This window comes from Muscardinus avellanarius (genome assembly GCF_963383645.1).
Source record: "Muscardinus avellanarius genome assembly, chromosome: 9".
In the NCBI taxonomy this organism is placed as follows: Eukaryota; Metazoa; Chordata; class Mammalia; order Rodentia; family Gliridae; genus Muscardinus; species Muscardinus avellanarius.
The window spans coordinates 109725780-109744314 of NC_137795.1; the positions used below are offsets into that span (position 1 = coordinate 109725780).

The window sequence follows — 18535 nt, forward strand, 5'->3', positions numbered from 1 at the left end:
ATTTATTATTATTATTATTATTATTATTATTATTATTTTATTTTATTTTTTATTTATTTATTTTTTTGGTGGTACTGGGGTTCCTGGAAGCCCTTCAACCTCCGGGTTACACTCCCAGACCTATTTTATATATTTTTTAAAATTTGGAAACAGGGTCTCTTAAGCCAGCGAGGCTGGCTTCGAACTTGCACGATCCTCCTGTCTCCGCCTCCCAAGCGTGGGGATTACAAGCGTGCGCCACCACGCCCGGCTTCTATTCTTTATTTTGAAACAGGGTCTCACTGAGTTGTGGAGGGCCTCACTAAGTAGCTGAGGCTGTCTGCGAACCACGATCCTCCGGTTTCAGCCTCCCAAATGCTGGAATTACAAGCGTGTGCTACCACACCTGGCTTCCTTTTTATTGAAATTTTAATAATATTATGTAAAGATGGGTGTGGTGGTACCTGCCTATGATATCAGTACTTGGGAGGCTGAGACAGGAGGATTACATATTCAAGGCCAATGTCAACAACTTAGTGAGACTGTTTCTAAATTTAAAGACTAAAAGGGCTGGGAGTGTAACTTGGAGGCCGACTACTCCTGGGTTATCCCCAGTAGCCTGCCCCACAAAGAAGAATGTTATGAAAATAGGACAAGAAAGGTGCACGGTCTTCGGGACTGGATTCTGATACTCCACACAATGCTCCTCAGGTCCAAGTTGTCTGTATGTGCCAAGAGCGCCTTTGTCATTGCTAGTCACCATTCCACTGTATGGCATGCCACACTCTGACCACTCATCTTTTTGGGGGGAGGTGGGAAGGGTTTGGGCTTCTAGTTTCCTCTCATTTTTAAGATGGGGTCTTCCTATGTAGTCACGGTTGGTCTTGGACTCCTGGGCTCCAGCAATCCTCCCACCTCAGCCTCCTGAGGGTGCGAACTGCAGGTGCATGCCAAGGTACCCAGATAGCCATTCTAGGTTTTGATGACTGTGAGTAAAGCTGTTATAAAACACTCATGTACAGGTTTTTGCATGAACCTAAGTTCGTAATTAATTTGGGAAAATACTCAGGAGTAGGTTGTATACTCATTTTGAATACCTTATCATTTTAGTTTAAAAAAAATGTAAAAATGGCCGGGCGTGGTGGCGCATACTTGTAATCCCCGTGCTTGGGAGGTGGAGACAGGAGGATCGTGCAGGTTCAAAGCCAGCTGTGCTGGCTTAAGAGATCCTCTTTCCAAATAAAAATATAAAATAGGACTGGGAGTATAGCCCAGAGGTAGAAGGGTTTCCAGGAACCCCAGTACCACCAAAAAAAAAAAAAAGTAAAAATGTTACTTTTTTAGGCAAAGCTTTGAACCTTAAAAAAAAAAGTTACTTTTTCAGAATAATCACATAGTTTGAACATTTTGAGAAATACTGGTATATAGTGGAAGATAAGAGCAAAGTGCCCTCATTTTTCAGGGAATGAGTTCTTTGCCCTTTTTTTTTTTTTTTTGGCAGTACTGGGGAGGGAACCCAGGGGCATTTTCCCTCTGAGCTACACCCCCAGCCCTATTTTTTTTTAATTTTTTATTTTGAAACACGGTCTCTGAGTTGCAAAGGGCTTCACTAAGTAGCTGAGGCTATCCGGGAACTGTGATCCTCTTGTCTCAGCCTCCCAAAAGCTGGGATTACAAGCATGCACCACCACACCCGGCTAGGAATGAGTTCTTTATATAAGAAATACCACTTATTTTTATGACTAAAATATTAAGAAACAGGAATATAAACATAGGATGAAAGACAATCCAGAGAGATTCAGATGCTGTAAAACTGAGAGTCCACTAGAAACTAGTGAACCCAAGGACACAGTAAAGAAAAGGTCAACTCCAGGTGACAGATGTACTTCCTGGACCTTTTCTTGTTTCCGCATACCCTAGAATCCTTCCTGTGACCTCTGTCTTCAGGAAAGCCAAGGACGCGCCACAGGGAGGAGCGCGCTGCTTGCACGGTAGCTTCTTAGTGCAGAGGAACTAGTGCAATCTCTCTAGTAACACCAGGCTTGCTAGAAAGTATGAAAAGGCTTCTACCAAATCAGAATTGTGGCAATCGACCTTTCTGGTTGCACTCAGTATGCCTGGGAGAGGACTGAGACTGCTCCTTGCTCTGTAGGATGCTTAAGATGAACTGAAATGACCGGTGCCATGGTGAGCGGCACGCCGGACGCCGACTGTGGGCGGCTCCCACCTCGCCAGGCCATCTCTCACCTGCTCCAGCTGCTTCTGGACCATGCTCTGCTGCTCGGTGACGTGCTTGAGTTGCTCTGCATCCTCCTCTGGGAACTCCCGCCCCGCCTTCTTGGCAGTGCGCTGTTTAGCCGAGAGGGCTTTCTTGGACTTCCTGTGTGCACCAATTTGCTCTTCAAGATACTTCTGCTGCATCTGAAGAAGCTGCTGGGTCTCCTGAAGCCATTCTTCATACTGCTTACGTTGTGAATCATCTGAAAGGAAAATAAAAAATTCACCTGTGTTAATTTTCTAAAGGGTCCAAGATTATTAATAGTCACACAAATCCAATTTGCAAGGAATGGCAGTTTTGCCAATGATCACTTAATAGAAAATTTGAAAAGAAAACTAAATATTAGCCTATTATGCTCTACAAATTAGCAGATTTGGAGAAACATTTAATTAAGAAAGCCAAAGAGTACAAACCTAGGACACTGGTTAACATAACAGTTATACATACCACAACCTCAGTTTTAAGAAAGCAGAAGATATTTATCTAATGAGATGCTTTTATCTATGCAACTACCAAATTATTTCAACCATAAACCAAGCTACGTATTAAGTTATACATACTTTTTATTAATTCAACTTTACCAATTTTGAAGAGGCCTATCCCATTAACTTTCAGAGTATGGACTAGATAATAATTTCCATACTAACTTCCCTTAGTTTATAAAGCTTTCCCTATTTCTTCCTTGTGAAAACATGTACAAAACAAAGGGAGGGAACTTGAACGTTTTAGAAAGGACTAATTTGAGGTCTGTGTTTTATAAAAGGCAATCTGTAAACTGAAAACACTGCAGATTTTTATTAACTTTGTAACTTATATTTCTGTAAATAAGGGGAGGGAATGGTTAAGCAAGTAAAATCTTTTGTACTTCTAAGACTGCTGCTACTGTTCCGTAAGAAGTCACATCTCCTACTTCCTAAGGGCCACTTTACTCCATCAATGCCAAGGCCAAAAAAGGGGCCACCTCATGGAGTGAAGAATTGTGAGTGTACCAAATACTCACTACAAGACAAAGAAATGAATCAATACAATCCTAGAAGGACATGAGCTGAAATAACATCAATGATAACAGTATTGTCATACAGTAAGAATCCAACCAAAGCCAATGGGCGCAATAAAGCCAGAAAAAGCCAGTTGGTTATAGCAGTTTACTTGTTTTTATTGCAAATATGTGTTCAAATTATAATCAATAATTAATGCAGGGGAATTTCAAAAGGTCAGACTGGGTTTGTTGCTGAACCCAGGAGTCCCAGCACACGCACGAATGTGCAATCTAGGCTAGTAATTTTGAAGGGCATTTTTCAAGAACAGGCTTTTTCACAGGTTTCAGAAGTTCTGCTTCTGGTAGAATGAGACCTACCGCAAGGAAAGCCTTTCTGGTTTCTGGAACCAGGAGAGCAGAGGTGAGCAAAATGAAAGATAATGGTGAAAAAAGTTAGCTAAACAGTCTGAAGAGTGCAGAAAGGTTCAGTCTGGGGAGGACGGTCAACTCTATCCTGAACCGCCTTGGGACCCTGAGGACAACTCGCAAGGACCCAGGGGCGTCCTGCTCACTCAGCCTTCACACCATGCTGCAACCCAACTTCTCTCTAAGCACAGCTCCTTTGTTCTCCCCGTTTAGTGTCCCTGTTGCTTAGGCAGACTGTCCTAAGAGCAAACAGTGGCTTCACTCTATAAAGTGCCCAATCAATAATATTGACGAGAATGGGGAAGATGATTTTTCTGTATTAAAAGTATTTCTCTCTAAATCTTCATGCATGGAGAAAAAAGCAATAAAAACACATGCCTTAAAAACATATGCCCAGTGGGGATGGGGGCGCCTGGTAAGAGAGGAGGGCATTCAGGTTGAAGGTAGTGCTCCTAACTAACTCCGCCTGCTCAGAACAGCACAGACACAGCCCAACAAGCAATCCCAGAAACATGTGACTGATTAGAGTCATACTTACTGACAAAGCCTGGACCAAAATTTGGAGGATTAGGCCTAGAAATCTGATGTGTTATACTGCCATCCTAAAATAAGTAAAATTTACAAATATGTTTAATTCCATACTTCAGTTAAAGGGGGAAAAACTTTAAAAGAAGAAAAAGAAATAGAAAAAAATAAAATATTTTCTCAGATATCTTTTAGGTTTTGATTTTTCTAAAAACTAAGATAAATTAGTGGGTGATGATCTAATTTGTAAAAATTTCTATATCTGAACTGTTGTATTTCCTAAATTTTATTATTATACTTAAGACAAAAATTATCCATCTCAAATAATACTAGGAGAGCTCAAGTACTGTTAATGCTAAGATATACACATAAAATCTCACTTTTTATGAAGGTTACCTAGTTTCTTCTGTCATCAAATATATAAACAGCTTCTAGACTTAGTAGATGCTATTTATTTATTTCATTTACATATTTATTTATTTTTGGTGGTGGTGCTGGGGATTGAACTAGGAACATTCTACTTCTAAGCTACGCTCCCTGGTCTATTCCCCCCCTAAATTTGGGAACAGGGTCTCACTAAGCTGCTGAGAGCCTCAGTAAGTTGCTGAGGCTGGCTTCGAACCTGTGATCCTCTTGTCTCAGCCTCCCAAGTACTGAGATTATAGACATGCATTACCATGCCCAGTACACAAAGTTATTTATAACAAGAACTAATATTCTACCACACATAGTAAAAGAAAAATGCACTAATTATAAATATTAGTCTAATTTTCTTAAATGTCTTGTTTCTTTGAGACTGAATAAGCAGTTGTTAATGTAATAATTCCCCAGCAATCATCTGATAAAACTTTAAAAAACTGTTTACACAACTGTCAAAAGTTCTATTAGATATCAGCTATATACAAGGTAATATTACAAATGATACTAGAAGCCAGAATGTATTACATGCCATCTTTATCTTTATAATACTGGTATAGTACAGTGACGCTGGATAGGCTACAAGTAAGTTGCCCAGTAAATTCATGATAAAATTGGGCTTTTTTAAAACTTAGCTACAAACTCTATGTTTTCCAATGTATTAGTGTCTCCCTTTTAATTAAGAAAATATTATAAATATCAGAATAGTAAATCTAAAGTCTACTTGTCTACCTGCCAGGATAGAACAGGAAATTCCAAAAGGTAGCTCTTGTTTTCTAGGCAGATTACATTTAAAAAGAAAAATCCCTGAAGGAGTTCTACTTTCCCAAGGCATTGCTTGAAACTAATAATATAGTATAAATATTTACATTTAATGCTGATTTTAAATGGTGAACATTCAAACAACTAAGTTATGCTAAGGAATAAACAGAACATGACAACTACTCATATCTAAGTGGAATCATTAATCATTATTTTCTATTGTTTCCAGCAGTATTACATTTTAAGTACAGGATATAAAATGTCTTCCTGGGGTAATATGTAAATCCAGAACCCTAGGCATTTGGCTTCCCTCACAGTGACAGTCTGTACCCTTAAGTGTACAGACCCTTTTCAGAAATTGTGGTCAACTTTATGACTCAAATTGACTTTTTTTTTTTAAAAGGCAGTAAGACGTCTTTATTTCTGCTGCGCTGACAGTACTGGGCTGGGTCACAGGGCTGCTACTCCTTTCTAGAAGGGGCCTTACTATCAGAAGGGTGTGGCAGGAAGCAGGACGTGCGCCCTCCAGAGTGACCGATTCGAGCGGTGTTACCTGAGTGATGGCCTGCGGCCCCAGACTCTGGCCTTCACTGCTCTGTGCTCCTGCCCCTGGTGGGCCCATGAAGGGGAATCTGTAAGAGAAAGCACTAAGTAGCAACCATGACTCAGTGGCCCTTAACATGACATGAATTCAAGCCTTTAAGAAAACTTTTGTTTCAGTCTTTATTAAAAATTAGTCAGGGACCTGGAGAACATAATGTTAAATAAGATTAGCTAATCACAGAGAGTAAAGGGTCATATGTTTTCTTTAATATGTGCAGGATATAGAGTAAGTGGGATACAAAAGAGACTTCGGATGAGAAGAAACCTCAGGGAAGCCAGGGAGGAGATATAAGGGTAGGGATGGATGAAGACTTAGGTTCATTAATACAAGTACTGCCATTACTATGTGTATACCAGTGAATGTATACCAACGTTAATCTGGGTACTGTGGGGAGGGGAGGAATTGAGGAGGGGGCACCAAGCCTGTGCATGTATGCCATTGTCATCATGATTTATATTATGATGCGAGACTATAATACACCAATAAAAGCACAAGAAATTAATCAGTAGCTTAGCTATTTCATATTCTAAAATAAAGTATCTAAAGAAGTTTCATATGCTTTTTCATATATCTTTAAGGATAACCAATCAATGTGATTAACTTTTTGGTGAAATATTACTTCTAATTAAAGCTATAAGCTGGACGTGGTGGCGCACGCTTGTAATCCCAGTACTTGGGAGACTAAGGAGGATCACAGGTTCGAAGCGAGGCCCCTGCAACTTAGTGAGGCCCTGTTTCCAAAACAGAAATAAATCAAGCCCAGCATGGTAGCTCATGCTGGTAGTCCCAGCATTTGGGAGGCTGAGACAGGAGGATTGTGCAGTTGTGAAGCCAGCCTCAGCTAGTTAGTGAGGCCCTTTGCAACTCAGTGAGATCCTGTTTCAAAATAAAAGAATTAAAACTAGGGCTGGGGGTGTTGATCAGAGGTAGAATGTCCTTGGGTTCCATCCCCAGTACTGCCGAGAAAGAAAGAAAGAGAGAAAGAGAGAAAGAAAGAAAGAAAGAAAGAAAGAAAGAAAGAAAGAAAGTCAGAAAGAAAGAAAGTCGGAAAGAAAGAAAGAAAGAAAGAAAGAAAGAAAGAAAGAAAGAAAGAAAGAAAGAAAGAAAGAGAAAGAAGGAAGGAAAGTTGGTCGGTCGGTCGGTCAGTCAGGGGGTGTAGCTCAGGTAAAATGCCCTGGGTTCAATCCCCAGTGCCACACACACACACAATGAAAGCTATACACACTTCACAAGAGCATTATGGCTTAGACAAAAGCGTTTCTTCCAGCGTTACCAAATGCTTGGATACATACAACAAGACTTCAGAATATGTCCCAGACATTAACGTAGGATTGAGGTACTGTTAACATTTAAAAGATGTTTTTCTTCTTACTCAGGGATGTGATTCCCTCCTCATCCTCCCTGCTACTCTAGCGGGTCTGTATGATCTCGACTGGACAATGCTGTCTGTCTTCATTCAAAGATTGTTATTCCAGAAGGGACCCTCACTTCTACTGCTCAGGGAAACAGCAGCCTGCCCACTCAACCGTGCCAACACACCCACGCACACCCAGCTGGTGGGGCTACGTTGCTGAATGGGTATCAGATGGTCCAAGAGTTCAAAGTAGGAGCTAAGTCAAGTCTTCTATTGTGTTTCTAAGTAGCAAGCTACAGTAATATCAGGACCGTGACTTTCACCAACAGGACACATTATTTCCTATCAAGTATTACCCTATACCAAAAAGGTCAGTGCCATACATTCCTCTGAAGTCACAGTAGTTACTAGATTTTACTGTTAAAAATGTTAAAACATTAGGAAGCATGTATATACCATAGAGTTAATGTTTTATTTCAATTATAATGATTTCCTTTGTGATAATATATTTTTTATTTTCAACACATAAAATGTTCTGAGAAGAATTTCCATGGCTTCATTGGAGGGTTAAAAAGCTTACAACAGCCGGGCGCGGTGCGCACACTTGTAATCCCTGCACTTGGGAGGCGGACACAGGAGGATCTCGCAGATTTGAAGCCAGCTGCGCTGGCTTGAGAGACCTGTTTCCAAATAAAATATAAAATAGGTCTGGGAGTGTAGCCTGGAGGTTGAAGAGTTACATCCCCAGTACCACCAAAAAAAATAAAAATAAAATAATAAAATAAAGCTTAAGACATAAAAAGGTTAAGAACCCTATCATAGAAAGGGTAGGAGAGGAAGAGGGCTGAGGCTGATTAATGGAGGAGCTACATCCAAATATGTGTAAAAGTATCAATGTAGCGTGGTCAGCCAGGACGCTCATTGTTGGGAGGGGGAGGGGAAGTGTTGGGGGAGAGGGCACCAAGCACAGTCTGAATGAATGCCATTTTCAATAAGATCCACATAAAAATAAAAATAAAACAGAGCCAGGCGTGGTGGCGTACACTTGTAATCCCCGCGCTTGGGAGGTGGACACAGGAGAATAGCGCAGGTTTGAAGCCAGCCTCACTGGCTTAAGAGACCCTGTTTCTAAATTTAAAATATATAAAATAGCCGGGTGTGGTGGCGCACGCTTGTCATCCCCACGCTTGGGAGGCAGAGACAGGAGGATCGTGCAGGTTCGAAGCCAGCCTTGCTGGCTTAAGAGACCCTGTTTCCAAAAATAAAATAGGTCTGGGAGTGTAGCCCAGAGGTAGAAGGGCTTCCAGGAACCCCAGTACCACAATAAATAAATAAATAAATAAATAAATAAATAAATAAATAAATAAATAAAATTTAAAACCGTTAAAAAAAAAAAAGAATCCCATCATAGAGAACAGTGCTAACAAATACCTCTTGGCAATGAAAAGCCTTAGAAACTGGAAGGCCTTACCGCCTTGAGAGCGGTGACCTCCCCTGGAGACCATAGTCTTTTTATGGCAGCACTGGAACTTGAACCTAGGTACACTCTGCCACTGAGCTACATCCCAGCCACTTTCCTTTTTTTTTTGAGACAGGGTCTCACTAAATTGCCCAGACTAGCTGAAACCTTCCATTCTCCTGCCTGAGTTGCTACTGAAGAACTCTATGGCTTCTCTAATGCATGATTCCCAATTTCTTGCTATGCATGAAAACGTATGCACGCTCCAACTGCTAGTATCCTTAATCTACTTTTGATTTTCTTTTCTGATTCAAAATTACTTAGAAATATTTCATTAGAGCTAAATTCACTGTTGCATTAATCACAAATCTCTTAGGAAGAACTGCAAACACTTAAACAGTTTGGATTTCCTGACTGACCTGGTCAATCTTCCATAACCTTCCTGTGCTATTTTACTGTGTCGACACTATCCTAAAACTAATGAAAATTCCTCCCGTTTGCACAGCACCTTACACCTGATCATACCCAAATGCTATCGCAAACAATCCAAATCTGTTTGTTTCTGGAATATAGGGTGAGTTTCTGCCTGCTTTCTCATGGCTCGAGGAAAGGCTCCTCACATGCCCCGGGGCCCAGGGCAGGGCGTCTGCACCTACCTGCTCATCACCATGGGCGGCATGCCCAGGCTGCTCTGCGCCATCACCTTATTGATGCCTTTGAGGGCCACCATCTTGGCTTTCATGATGGGATCTGTAATTGCATCAAAATCTAAAGGAAAAGTATATTTTAAAGTCACCTGTTTCATATTACTTAGCCGAAAATACACTAAATGGTGTTTACATGTCACAAACATTACACAATCTATCGATTCTTTAGCCTTATTTATAATCATTACACACTTCTGTACTTGGTAATGGAATTATGAGATGGTAAAACCTTATCCTGGCCGGGCGTGGTGGCGCACGCTTGTAATCCCCCCACTTGGGAGGCAGAGACAGGAGGATCGCGCAGGTTTGAAGCCAGCCTCGCTGGCTTAAGAGACCCTGTTTCCAAATAAAAATATAAAAAATAGGTGTTAGCTGGGCGTGGTGGTGCACGCTTGTAATCACTGCACTTGTGAGCCCAAGACAGGAGGATCGCGCTGGTTCAAAGCCAGCCTCAGCTACTTAGTGAGGCTCTCAGCAACTTAGTGAGACCCTGTTTCCAAATAAAATATAAAAAAGGTCTGGGAGTATAGCCCGGAGGTAGAAAAGCCTCTGGGTTCCACCCCCCAGTACCATAAAAATAAATAAATAAATAAATAAATAAATAAATAAATAAATAGATGTCCGGAAGTATAGCCCGGAGGTCGAGGGTTTCCAGGAACCCCAGTACCACCAAAACAACAACAATAACAAAAAACCTTATCCTGAATTTGATTGAGTCTCAGTAACCAATAATTTAATCGAAGCACACATTGATATCTTAGACCTGCAGTATTTAAAACAAGAGGCCTGTCAAGTCTAAGCAAGATCATAGCAATAATGGAGGGCAATGCCATACCATTTTGCCCAAACTTTAAATATTCTAATCAGAATGGTTTAATACTGTAATATAAAAATTAAAAATTTACATTTATTTCCAGTACTAAAGAATTCCAATAAAATAGTTATCACTTTAAAAGAAAAATCAATCAATTTCTTCAGGATAAACACTCAATGGTATATAGAGGTTGCTGAGAAATCTCTCCCTGCATATAAAAAGGGAAAAAAGTATAATTTGATTAAATTGGCAATATATATAGGATAGACTGTTTAGAAAAATTATTTCTTCGACATGTGTCTTTTTTTTTGGGGGGGGGCGGGTCTGGAGATGGAACCCAGGGGCATTCGACCTCCGAGCTACACCCCCTGCCCTATTTTTTATTCTTTATTTTGAAACCGGGTCTCACTGAGTTGCAGAGAGCCTCACTAAGTAGCTGAGGCTGTCCGCGGACCGCGATCCTCCAGGTCTCAGCCTCCCAAATGCTGGAATTACAAGCGTGCGCCACCACGCCTGGCTGACATGTGTCTTTTGTTAAACTTTATACACAGGCATTGAAGCATTCTGATTGCATGGCTTTTGGTTGCTATTAAAGTTAAAACTAATGGAAATATGCTAAAGAGGCTTGAGTGAAAAAAATACACTTCCAAGAATTTGCTGTACAACAAAGAACAGCAAAAAGTTTGACTTTTATCATTATTTCCTTAAATTTATTTTTTTAGGACTGAAAGTATATAGCAACTATGGTTGGTGGGTGGAATCAAAGAGGAAGCTCTAGCTTCCAGTAAACGATACCATAAATACTAGGACTGAACAAGGTTTGCAACTCAAAGTTCTGAGTCTCTTGATTCACTGGAAGGAATCTAAAGCTCCTAAAACTGTTAGCATTCTATTCCAAGAGTAATCTCAATACTGTCATCTTAAAAGCAAACTGCATGCCACCCTAGTGCTCACAGTAATATAATGGGAGATATGGGGTTCCTACCAATATTGGGGAAGAACGGTTCTGATCTCTGACGAATCATGGCTTGCATTTGTCTTTGCTGCTGCTGCTCTTGTCTCTCTTGATCCAGAAGATCCTGTAGAAGAAGAGGTTGCTCTTCTAGAAGGAGGGGCCTCTCTCTATTCTGCTGGGCTAATGTTTGAGGAATCATTAGCTGCTGGGGTCCAGACAGGCCAGTGGTACCAGACTGATTTGTGAGAGGCACAGTCTGATTTACAGGTTTTGCTGTCCCCAAATTGTGGTTAATTGCTGACTGGCCTGGAACAAACCCTGGATTTACCTGCACTCCCTGAGGAAAGGCATGATTTACCCTGGAGACCACGGCACTATCCAGAACAGGGCCAGGTGCTGACACTAAAGTAGGAGGCAAACTTGATATGCGACTGGCGGGCGATGCTGGAAGAGAGGGTGGGGAAGACCCCAAAGGCCTCATGTCAGAATTATCTGATTTTTCATTAGCAAGTAAACTTGAGAGAACAGGAGTTGATCCAGTTATGTCACAAGAGGTCGCGACATCTTGAGCAGGTAGTAGAGTGGATCCTTGAATGGCACTTGGGTTGGAGGCAGCGGGCTCTTGATCAGTTTTCTCCAGAAGGTCTGGATCAGAAGGTGGCAATGAAGCCTTTTCTCCCTCATTTATGTCCCTGTGAGCAGAAGCCTGTGGGCAGGGAGGGTCAACATCATCTTTACGCTCATCATTTTTCTCAATTTCACATTTGGTTTCCTCTTTAGAATTTGGAGACAGGGCTTCTGTTTTTATATCATTGGAAACAGTGGGTTTTTTTGATAGTACATGGTTATCAGAAAGAACCTCAGTTTTATCATCTTGCTCCCCTTTTTTTGGTTCAGTAGATCCGCACTGATTATCTAACTTATCATCAATTGGAACACTGAGGTCTAGTTCCTCATTAAACATGCTTTTCTTATCTCCAAGGTCAAGTTCTGGGTCCGTGTATGCAATGATATCAAATTCTCCTGACCTCAAGAGGTCATCCAGGTTGGGATCATTAGCTTCCAAGTTATCTAAAGTATCCAATTCATCTCCCTTGCCATCCTCTGCATCTAAATTTAAGTTTTCAAGATCTTCATCATCCAAGTCTTTGACCTCAACACCCTCAAGGTCTTTAACATCCAATTCTTTCACGGAAGGGTCATCAGAATCAAGTTTTTCTTCCAGACCCTCAGAAGACTGGCTGGTTATTTGTAAACTATCAGATGTTGTTTCAGCTGGCCCAGATGCTGACAAAGGAGCCTCAGAAAAGCCAGCACCTAAGGAATGACTCCCAGGCCTGAGAACCACAGGAGCCGGATGGGCAGGACGGCCTTGCTCTTGTTGAGACGGTGGCACTGGGTCCAAATCGGTCTGCACAGGGAGCTGATGAGGTAGACCCTGGGAAGGGCGTCTCACAGGGTCTGTGTGTCGAGGCCCTGGAAAGTCTGGCCGGGGAATAAAGTTCCCATGTCCTGGATGAGGAGCCTCTATAATGTTGCTGGGCGCAGTGAAGGGCAGCCGTGGTCTTCCGTCAGGGACTCTATGCCTCAGTTCAATAAATGCTTGGCCCAGTATGTTATGCTGCTGAACTGGCAAGCTCTGAGGTGGAAAGTGCTGATGAAAGCCAACCGGATTATTCATTTGTGAGTTATTCAAAGGCCTAGGCATTTCTACAGATATTGATCTTCTTAGGTGCGGAGGAATTCCAGATCCTTGTATTTGCTGAGGAGGCACAAGGAAGCGGTCCTGACTTGACATAGTACCATGACTACCTCCTGGAAATCCAAATCTAAAAATAAAAAGCAAGTGGTTAAGGATTATGCTGAATTTAGAATCACGTTGAGAAAAGGAAACAAAGTTTTAGATTAAACTGTAGAAAAAAAATACTGGGGCCAAAAAGAATGACTCAAAAAATGTAACCATCACAATGAACAAGTACTTAAAAGTACCCATGCGCAGTACTTTTTGCTAAATGCCCAACTGCTGAATACCTTCTGAATACCCTATCTGTGCTCAAGGACTATGTTATTTACATGTGCCAAGGAACCACAGAGCAGATGGGACCAACTGGTGAGAAATGACGTTCTCTTGAACTTTTTAGGCATAGTCTATTTTTTTCTACATTTAGAAAGACTCTACAAAGATGGCCAATTTGAGGGATACTTGACTGAGATTGGACCAGAAAGACTGACAGGGGTTAGTTCATGAGAATATAAAGACACTGGGTAAACTAACTTAACCCACTTGCTCAAAGGCAATGAGCAGGTCAGGAGGTCATAAAATAAGGGCAAATATCATCCCAAAAGATTAAGTACATGAAGATATTATAGAGCTATTTTTATTACTTATATTGTACCTCATTCTAGAAAAGAATTACAGACAACTTCCAAAGAGATATAAAAAAGTAACAGATATAAATTATAACTAAAGTAGAAAAAAGGAGAAATAGGAATAAGAATAGAACAGAGATATAGGAATAGTGTTAAGTCACATTTCTTTTAAAAAGCACTATCATAAAAACCCCTCTCCTATTATGAGAGCATAAGTTTGGCTTTGACTTTTCTACTAACTACTTCAAAAAAGGAAACCTGGTCATGATTCATCTCTGCTAAGCCGATCTCATCATAGAGAGTGATGAGATTTGTTTCCTTTAGGGAAATATCCTTTCAAATTTGATTTCTCCACAAATAGTTGATAATTTAAGTGAAAAAAAAGTAGAAATTCAGGGAGAAGAGAGGTCTCTTTACTCATCACAGCATAAGAGGCTCTGTCTGTGCATGTGGCTACATTTTGAAGGCTGTGATTTGACTGATAAGAGAAACTTCATCATATGGCTCCAAGTAATACAGGTAATTAAAAAAAAAATGAAGTGTTTTTAGAGTCTCAAGAGTTTTTGTGGTACTGGAGATTTAACCCAGGGGTATTCTACATCTGAGATATATTCTCAGCCCCTTTTTAAAATGTTTTGCTTTGAAACAGGGTCTACCTGAGATCTTCCTGATAGCCTCCAAGCACTAGGATGACAGATGTGCGTCATCATGTCCAGCTTTCAGAATTTCCAATGGAAAAAAATCCATGACCTCTCTCATTAGTGAGAAAGACATGGAAAACAGTAACTTCTTGACTGATGCTAACTCCATTCGTCTAGTGACTTTTTCTAACTCCAATTTAGCTACTGGCAGGAAATTAAAAGCAGTACCTGAACCCATGAGGTCTCATCCCCATACCAGGAACATCAGGAGGATAGGGTGCACGCTGATCCTTGGGGAAAACAGCATATCTAGGACCAAGAGGAGGGACCACAGGTGGCCGAATGCTCCCAGGGTAGGGAGGTGGAGGCCTGGAGAAAGCCTGGTTGATACCCTCTGCCTGCCAGTGTGGAGGGGGAGCTGGGTGAGGCACTCCTGCTGCATCCTGAGGCCCCTTCTCCTGTCGGCTTGCAATCTTCTTTTGCTGCTGCTGGTGGAGAATGATTTCACGTAGCTTCTGCCGCTAAATGGGAAGAAACAAAAACGTTGGGATTTCTGATAGCTGGTGTTTTTTAAAATACTAATGCTTTCCTTATGTGGAGAAAATATTACCAAATGTTTCAAAGTTTGATAAAACACCCATTCCATTTAACTACTTGAAAAATTATAAAAATAAACTGGTGATTTGGTTCCTTTTCTTTGCATTCCAACCGTCATGAAACTGAAAGCTTTCATATTAAAGAGGTCACTAACAAATTCATGAAGACTAAAATTACAGACTTAATCCAATTTAATTTGGGTTAATTTTACCAATTTCATTTTCCTTTTTTTTGTATTTGACAAAGTCTAGGAAACAAAAAGAAAATTTAATACTTGGGTAGAAATTATTATTTAATTAAATGACTAGTTTCCACACATAATGCACTTAAGACACCTGAAAACGTGTACTGTGTTTACCTGTCTCAGTTTCTCGGTATCTGCTTGAGACATGTTCACAGTGTTCTGTGTGTCGGTGCCTCCAGAAGTCGGCACGGGGCCAGGAACCTGGGAGACGCTGGAGAACGACTGGCCTTGGGAGTTCATGGGAGAGTGTGCAGATGTGCTGAAGCTCCCCTCAGACCCGGGCCTTGGCTGGTCAGCAACATCATGAGCAGCCTGACCAGTTCCAAAAGAGTCCGACTGAGACCTGGGAGTCATTGGAGGTTGATCATAGGGATCCCGGGCGGCAGATGGGGAAACGCGGCTGAATGGCTCTGACAGACCAGGGCCAGAAGGGCGAGGTGTTTGGGAGCATGGATCGGGTGGCCTTACCAAAGGGCCAGGTAAAGCTGGCGCTCGGTGTTGTGCTGCTTGCAGGTAAGGATCCTGATTTGGCATGAGTGTGAGTCTTGTACCTGAGGACCTAGTAAAACCTTCCGAAGTCCTTGGCCTCGGTGTTGCTGGTGGATGAGGGTAGGAAACAGAAACTCCAGGTCTTGGTGTTCCAGGAGGATGAGCATATGGGTCAGAATGCCTGTGACTGGCTGCAGGTGTAACAAACATGTCTGTCTGTGTGGATGGCCTGGGGGTTGGTGGCTGCTGACTGTATGGATCAATAGTGGTAGGCCGGGGAGTTCCAGGAGGTTGAGAATAAGGGTCTGCACTGGAGCGAGCTGTTCCTGAGGGTTGGGAGTAAGAATCTACCACAGGCCGTGGAGTTCCTGGGGGTTGGGAATATGGATCCTGAGATGCTGATCTTGACATGGCTCCAGGCTGAGAAAAAGCCCTTGAAGAATGGGCAAAAGATTCATTCATTGCTGGATGTGGAGTTAGGGGAGGCTGGCTATATGGATCATTTGACTGACTATGAGAAAAATTATCTACAGGTCTTGGTGTTAAGGTAGGCCTTTCATAAGGGTCAACAGACAACTGCCTTGATGCCTGTGACACTGATCCATAAGGATCCTGAGAGGATGGAGGAGGGTGCAATGGAGTCTTAAACGGTCCAGGATTGCTATCAATTGGTGCAGGGGCCAAAAAAGGTCGTGCATATGGGTCAGGTACCCGCTGTCTTTGAAAAGCATCTGCTTTAGGAGATGGTTTGGTGAAGTGATCATTAGTTCCACCTGCTAAAGGACCTTTTGCAGTTTGTTCTGAAACTATAGGGGACCGGGGAAGGCTCAAAGGTTTGGGAAACTGATCTGTCATTATAGGCCTGGGTGTGTCTGGAGGCTTTGCATAGGGATCATTGCTTACTGAAGAGGAAGAGCATAAGTCTCTGGCTGGGGATGGCCTACTGACTGTGGTCTCACTCATCTGAATGGGCCTAGGTACTGATGATAAAGGCACACAGTTTTCCCCTGGTGGAATAGAATTTCTTCTGGGAAAACTATGGCCCCCAGGAGGTGGTCTTGGGGTACCAACCATTTTTGCATAAGGATCCATTGGAGATTGTGGTCGAGAGTTAGAAGATCCAGGTGAAAACATTTGTGGAGAAGGCGGCTGAGAAGTCTGAGGCTGAGAGAGACCCTCCTGAATAGGTACCCGGGATAGAGCTGGAGGAGGGGGTGGAGCTTGCGGTTTGACAAATACATCATCTGAGGGCGTGGAGGCAGGAGTACTGGGGAGCGGTTTTGAGAATAGGTCTTTGTGGAATGTCTGTGCAGGAGACACATTTCCATTCCCAGGCTGAGGTGTCAAGGGACTCTGTACCCCGCTACTTGGAGTATCCGAACCAGACGGTACTAGAAGGTGCTGGGCACCAAGTTGCTGCTGCTGCTGCTGTTGCTGCTGCTGCTGCTGTTGTTGCTGCTGCTGCTGCTCATTCTTCACTTGTTCCAGTTTCTGTGTGGCTTCAATCTTAGCTTGTTGCTTACTTTTCTGGCGCATTTGCTATTAAAATAGGAAAGAAAAAGTAATCATATGGGTAAGGAAGAAAGCAATTATCATGTGGGGGGAAAGGAACAGAAAATTAATTTGTTGCTGTTAGTAGCTGCCAGATTGCTTCCACAGTAAATTACGAATTCCCAAAGAGGATCATTATTCATCAAGGTATGTACGCCTCATTTTCGCCTACAGCAGTGTACTGTTTCTAGTATTTCAATACACTCCTCAAGCCAATTTAAATATAGGGAAACAAGTCTATTTAAAGTCTTATTTTCATACTGTATTAAGAACTACATTCTGAAATAATGACATAAATAGCTCTCTTCTCAAAAGGCAAAGACTCAAGCCCAAATCCACCTCACCTGTCTGAACTTCCACTCCTGCTCGTGCTCAGACTCCCTCTGTTTCAGTGGGTCCTTGAACGGGTCGGGGTCGGGACGTGAGCCGGGGTCAGTGCTGTCCTGGGGCTGCTGCCTCTTCATGGAGTCGTGGGACAGCTGCACCTTATTAATGCGCAGTGCAGCTCTGTTGTCTCGGGCTTTTTGCTTTGAGAAAAGAAAGAAAAATTATTTCCCAGTATATGTTAATATACTTTAAGAAATAAAATAAAATAAAACCATGGTGAACTTATAATACCAAAGCAAAAAAAAATAAATCAAGTAGTTGAAATATTATCTTTAGAAACTCGCAGCCTCTCCAAACAGCAGGAGACTAACCTGCTGTTTCTCTTTAAAGCAACAAGTCAATTATGAGTCTGAATAGCTTAGGAGAACTCAGATGTAACCTAGTATTTTCTATTCTAACTTTCTGTCTCTCATTCTTTTTGGCTTGGCACAGGGGATTGAACCCAGGGATATTCTATCTCCCAGCTATACCCCAAACTGCTCTCCCCTCCATTTTGGGTAACAAGATTTTGCTAAGTTGCTGAGGCTGGCTTTGAACCTGTGATTCTCCTGTCTTAGCTTCCCGAATACCAGGAATACAGGCATATGCCACATGTCTGGCTTATTTTAAAAGTTCTCTTTTAACACATTCCTAGAAAATGGAAGAATTAACATGTCCATTAATTCAAAGAAAAGGATAGTATCAAATCAATCCACAAAATAAAAAATATGGATGTGCTGGGTGTGGTGGAGCACGCTTGTAATCCCTGTGCTTGGGAGGCGGAGACAGAAGGATCATGCAGGTTCAAAGCCAGCCATGCTGGCTTAAGAGACCCTGTTTCCAAATAAAATATAAAAAAATAAGTCTGGGAGTGTAGCCTAGAGGTAGGGGTTCCATCCCCAGGACCACCAAAAAAAAAAAAAAAAAAAAAAAAAAAAAAAAAAAAGACATGTGAAACCTATCATTAGAGACTATTACTGGGAAACATTAAAATTATCTTGACAACTTTACTAAATTC

The 18535-nt window shown here is 41.8% G+C and overlaps 1 protein-coding gene across 1 annotated transcript in view; it reads right to left on the minus strand.

The window, feature by feature from the left end:
• The window catches only part of KMT2C (lysine methyltransferase 2C), a gene marked incomplete at both ends in the record, with an annotated part of 244663 nt that overhangs the window by 25836 nt on the left and 200292 nt on the right, over positions 1-18535 (minus strand). The window contains 8 exons of the mRNA XM_080701295.1: positions 2227-2459; positions 4201-4264; positions 5920-5998; positions 9440-9551; positions 11290-13088; positions 14499-14791; positions 15226-17139; positions 17496-17678. Of these exons, the coding sequence (XP_080557421.1) occupies positions 2227-2459; positions 4201-4264; positions 5920-5998; positions 9440-9551; positions 11290-13088; positions 14499-14791; positions 15226-17139; positions 17496-17678 (4677 nt within the window). The remainder of the gene's footprint in view (positions 1-2226; positions 2460-4200; positions 4265-5919; positions 5999-9439; positions 9552-11289; positions 13089-14498; positions 14792-15225; positions 17140-17495; positions 17679-18535) is intronic.